This window comes from Belonocnema kinseyi, chromosome 5 (assembly GCF_010883055.1).
Source record: "Belonocnema kinseyi isolate 2016_QV_RU_SX_M_011 chromosome 5, B_treatae_v1, whole genome shotgun sequence".
NCBI classification, from domain to species: Eukaryota; Metazoa; Arthropoda; class Insecta; order Hymenoptera; family Cynipidae; genus Belonocnema; species Belonocnema kinseyi.
Genome location: NC_046661.1, coordinates 141,457,851 through 141,463,853, shown reverse-complemented (window position 1 = coordinate 141,463,853; position 6,003 = coordinate 141,457,851). Strand labels below are relative to the sequence as shown.

At 25.8% G+C, this 6,003-nt stretch overlaps 1 protein-coding gene across 1 annotated transcript in view; it reads left to right on the top strand.

Annotated features, from left to right (window-relative positions):
• LOC117173317 (polycomb protein Scm) overlaps positions 1 to 6,003 on the top strand; it is a 44,721-nt gene that overhangs the window by 23,562 nt on the left and 15,156 nt on the right. Inside the window, exon 6 of the mRNA XM_033361808.1 lies at positions 4,200 to 4,784. Within this exon, the coding sequence (XP_033217699.1) occupies positions 4,200 to 4,784 (585 nt within the window). The remainder of the gene's footprint in view (positions 1 to 4,199; positions 4,785 to 6,003) is intronic.

Here is a 6,003-nt window from a genome sequence, read left to right as displayed (position 1 = left end):
CTCCCAAAATAGGAAAGTACTTTTTTTACGTTCGAGCGTGAATTTGCAATAACGAGGCGTAGTCGAGTTATTGCAAATACGCGAGTCCGTAAACAAATATTTTATTTGACTATAATTGCTTAATTTTCTTATCGAATTAGATCAGATAATTTGAATTTCCTGAAATAGGAAAGCAAATTTTTTACGTTTGAGCGTGAATTTGCAATAACGAGGCGTAGTCGAGTTATTGGAAACACGCGAGCCTCTGAAAAATATTTTATTTGACTATCATTGCTCAATTTTCTCATCGAATTAGATCAAATAATTTGAGTCTCCCAAAATAGGAAAGTACTTTTTTTACGTTCGAGCGTGAATTTTCAATAACGAGGCATAGTCGAGTTATTGCAAATACGCGAGTCCGTAAACAAATATTTAATTTGACTATCATTGCTCAATTTTCTTATCGAATTAGATCAAATAATTTGAGTCTCCCAAAATAGGAAAGTACTTTTTTTACGTTCGAGCGTGAATTTGCAATAACGAGGCGTAGTCGAGTTATTGCAAATACGCGAGTCCGTAAACAAATATTTAATTTGACTATCATTGCTCAATTTTCTTATCGAATTAGATCAAATAATTTGAATTTCTCAAAATAGGAAAGTAATTTTTTTACTATTGAGCGTGAATTTGCAAGACCGAGGTGAAGCCGAGGCCTTGTCGAGTTATTGCAAACAGCCTGATAAAGAAACTGTAAAACTACATTTTTCTCACAAATGAGTTTTTTTTATATCGCTGGGTTCATTATGAAAAGAAACATTTGTGTTTTTTAATGTACTTTCTTGGTTAAATTGACACTTTAAAATTATCTAATTTTTTAGGAATTTTATTATAAAAATAAAAATTTTCTAAGATAACTGAAAATTTCTAAAAATTGTATGTTTTGTATCAGTTTTATCCTCGGATATTAGAATTTTTAAACAAGGATTATCAAGATTTACAATTTCTAACAATATTTTGTTAAAAATTCATGTATTTTGTTGAAAAATCGTCTTTCTGGAAGAAAATTTTGGTTGAAAATTGGTATTTTTTAGTTTAAAATTCAAGCATTCCATTAAAATTTTTTTTTTTGTTAGATTTTTATAACTGAAAATGTTACTATTCCAATTGCATATTCTATTATTGTGTTTGAATTTTTTATTTTATTTTTTTATTTTTAAATATTTTATTTATTTTTATTTATTTTATTCATCTCTTTATTTTAACATTATTTTTTGAGCTGAAAATTTGGCTATTTAATTTTTTGTTTAAAACTGATTTTTTATAGTTGAAAATGCATCTTTTTTAGTAAAAATTCAACTTGATTCAAAGTTAAACTTGTTTTAAATATCATTTTTTTTGTTTGAAAATTTATTTCTTTGCTTACACATTATTTCTTTTAACTTAAAATTGAAATATTCAAGTTTTGGTTGCAAATTTATCATTTTTAATAATATTTTTATTTAATTTAACTATTTCAGTTGAATATTTATAATTTTAGATGAAAATTCATCACTTTGATTGAAAATTCGTTGTTTTTTGTTGTTGAAAATTAATTTTTTCAACTGAAAAATTAAAAATTCCATTTTTGATTGAAAATTGACCCTTTTTAGTTAAAAATTCAACTATTTGGTTAAAAATTTGTCTTTTTTAATTGAAATTTGAACTACTTCGTTGAAAACTGCATTAATTTTGTTGAAAAATCGTGTTTTTCGTAAAAAAAAACATTGTTTTGTTTGAAAACTGATCTTTATCGTTAAAAATTCAAGTATTCAAGTTAAGTATTCATCATTCCATTTTTAAATTTATCTTTTTGATTAAAAATTGCTATTTTTTAGCTGAATTTTATTTAAATTATTGTTTGCATTCATGGACTTTAGAGACAAATTCAAGAGATGAATATTATTATGTTTTTAGTTTTATTTAATTATTTAATTAATTTATGGCGCTAAAATTTTTAAAAATATCTTTCAATAGCAATTTGCCAAAGCTTTATAAAATGAATCCTCAAAAACTCAAAAGTTGCATAGTTTATATTTCAATAAAAAAAAATAAATGTATTTTTTTTTTAATTAAACTAAATTTTTAACTCGAAAAAGAAATAAAAGCCTTTTTAAACTGTTGAACCTTCAAGACAAAAGACGAATTTTCCCTAAAACAATTGAATTTTCAAACAAAAAAATTTTACTGAAGCAAAAAATTAATTTTCCACGAAAATTAAGCATTCTTACCCAACAAAAATAAAATATAAAAACAAGAGAATTATTTTTTATGAAAAAAGGAGAATTTCCAACTAAAAAAAATGTAAATTTTAAAAAAGTGGACGAGTTAAATATTCAGTTAAAAATTAATTTTAAACCAAAAAAAAAGATTTTTTAACAAAATGATTTAACCAAATCATTCAAGCCAAATAGCTGAATAATCAAGCAAAGAATAATATTTTTTAATCAAAAAGTTGTACTTTCACAGAAAAAAAGAAATTTCTAATAAAATAGATGATGAATTTTTAAATTAAAAAGAAAAAAAAAATTATATTTTTAATAAGAAACGACAAACTTTTCGTTAAAAAGTTGAATTTTCATGTAGAAAAGATTTCTGTTCCTTTTTTAACACACAAATATTAAATTAAAGCAGAAAGTAAATTTTTTAAAAAATTGAAGAATTTTCAACCAAAAATTATGACTTTTCAATAAATTTTTGGAATTTTTAACTGACCAGTTGCATTTTTATTCAAGAAAGGTGACATTTCTTATAAAACAAAATAATTAAATTGGTAACATAATATTTTAATTTTCATTTTAAAAGGATAAATTCTAAACAAAAAAGTGTGATATAATTTATATAAACAAAACAAACAAAAAACAGAATTTTATAAAAAAAAAAAGAATTTTTAACAAATAAAGATTTTTCCCTCAAGAAAGGTTGAATTCTCAAGCAAAGAAGAATCATTTTTAACCAAAAAGTGATGCTTTTCATTTTTTAAATCTACTAAAGAAGACGATTTTTTAAATAAAAAAGATAAATTTTCAAAGAAAAATAGTTAAATTTTCTGTTAAAGGAGATTTTAGTTGACTTTTTTTTAAACAAAATTTCAATTTATGAACAAGAAATAAGTTTCTACGGAAAAGATTAAATTTTAAATCCAAAAATACAAGTTTTTAATTAAAAAAAGATGATTTTTTAGAAAAATTGTTTAATTCTCTACCAAATAGTTATCTTTTTATTTTAAAAAATTAAATAGATTTTAAATCCAAAAAGACGAATTTCAAATCCAGAAAGATAAATTTTAAAATAAAAAATAAAAATAATAAATTTCTCTGTACATTTTTATTTAAAACAAGTATAAACTAATTTATAAACAACAACAAAAATAGTTAAATTTTTATCTGAAAAAGATTCCAGTTAATTTTGCAAGATCAAAATTTGAATTTTTAAACAAGAAATAAGTTTCTGCGAAATAAAATTGAATTTTCAATCCATAAAGATAAATTTTTTTAACCAAAACAAATGAATTTTTAACAAAAAATATTTGAATTTTCGACCAAAAAGTTGAGTTTTTATCCAAGAAAAATGTAATTTCTGCTAAATTAGATGAATTTTAAAATCAAAAAGACCATCTTTCAGAAAGGAGATGAATTTTCAAACCAGCATGGCATTTTTATTTAAGAAAGATAAAATTTCTTCTGAAACTGATGAATTAAATAAATAGAATAAGAATTATAAACAATAAGTTAATTTTCTGCTAAATAGTCGAATTTTTAAACAGTAAGTATGACTTTTTAACAAGATTGTTATATTTTCAAGCAAACAGTTGCATTTTCGTCCACGTAAAATCAAAATGCTACTAAAGCAGTGGACTTTTCAACACAAAAATCCGTATTTTAAATACATATTAAATTTTCTAGGAAACAGTTGCATTTTAATCAAAGTGAGACGCAATATTTCTACTAAACAAGGTGAATTTTTAAATCAAAAAGATAAATTTTCAGAAAAAATAGTTTTCATCTAAAAAAGATTTCAGTTGACTTATCAGAAACAATATATGAATTTTAAACAAAAAGATAATGTTCTACGAAAATGGATCTGCAAAAATTACGAACATGTGTTTACGTAATTGTCCCTTGCGCTGTTACGTAATTTAAATATTGTACCTTGCATAAAAACTTTGTTTTTCTTCTGTTTAGTGACAATACACGTGAGCCACAGTTGTTCCTGTGGTCCGTATTTCGATCCTAGGAAAGTGAAGGCGATGCCGGGGCAATTTGGCCCTGGACAGATCCTCACAGTGACGCGAGAAATCTTCCAAACCTTTTTAATGGCAGCACTGAATCCGAGACAGATGCTGAATCTCCTGAAGCGCGGCGAGGGTGATTACATCACCCTGAGCTTGGAGAGTAAACCGACGACAGTTCGGATTCCAGTCTTTGTCGAAGTCAAGGACTTTTATACATATGTCAGGCGGCAGCTCGAAGATCTTTGCGCTTGCGAGCACTTGCTCTCGAAGAGAAAGGAAACTTGCAGCAAATGTATAGTCACCAGTTTGCAACCACCCAGAATTATTGTCAAGGATGAATTGATTTCGCCCTTGGCCGAGAAGAGAAGATGGTCTTCCGAGAATCAGCAGAATCCGACGACGACGACGACGACCGCGACGACGACGATAGCGCCACAGCAAAAGCCAGAACCGCCCCAGAGTATTGCGATACCGCTACCCCAGACGATGTCTGTCACTCCGTCACCTGCCAAGCAGCCGAGGAAATCGGTTCCTGGTAAGAAAATAATTTAATGAGCAAGCAGCAGGCTTCGGAATCAACAGAATATTAACACTTTTTTACATTTTTTTGTAGAATAACAGTATTTTTGTTAAAAAAATAGTTGAATACTCAACGAAAAGAGATTTATTTTTAACCAAATAGTTGAATTTTCAATAAAAAAAAGTTTTTTTTCCAAAAAAGACCAATTTTCAACAAATTAGATACATTTTTTATCAAATGGTTGCATTTTCAAGCAAAAAGAATATTTTTTCACTTGAAAAGACGAATTTTTGACATAATACATACTTTTTCAACTAAGTTTGTTCAAATTTTTAAATTTAGAAAACTTAGTATTTAACTGAAAATTCAACAGATGAATTTTTATTTAAGAACTGTTAATTTTCAATATAAAAATACGCATTTTTTGCAAAAAAAAAGTTTAATTTTGTACCAAATAGTTGTATTTTATACCGAAGTGTTGAATTTTTAATCAAAAAGAAAAAGAATTTTCCACAAAAGAGTTAAATTTTCCACTCAGGAATATCAATTTTTCAACAAAATAGTTCAATCTTTGAAACCTGATGAGCATTCGAGGAAATCGGTTCCTGGTAAGAAAGTGATTGAATGAGCAAGCAGCAGGCTTCGGAATCAACAGAATATTGACACATTTTTAGACTTTTTTTGTAGAATGACAATATTTTTGTTAAAAAATAGTTGAATACTCAACGAAAAGAGATTTGTTTTTAACCAAATAGTTGAATCTTCAATAAAAAAAAGGTTTTTTTTCCAGAAAAGACCAATTTTCAACAAAATAGATACATTTTTAATCAAATGGTTGCATTTTCAAGCAAAAAGAATATTTTTTCACTTGAAAAAACGAATTTTTGACAAAATACATACTTTTTTCACTAAGTTTGTTCAATTTTTTAATTTAGAAAACTTAGTATTTAACTGAAAATTCAACAGATGAATTTTTATTTAAGAACGTTAATTTTCAATATAAAAATACGCAATTTTTACAAAAAAAAGTAATTTTGTACCAAATAGTTGTATTTTATACCGAAGTGTTGAATTTTTAATCAAAAAGAAAAAAAATTTTCCACAAACGTTAAATTTTCAACTCAAGAATATGATTTTTCAACAAAATAGTTCAATCTTTGAAACCTGATGAGCATTCGAGGAAATCGGTTCCTGGTAAGAAAGTGATTGAATGAGCAAGCAGCAGGCTTCGGAA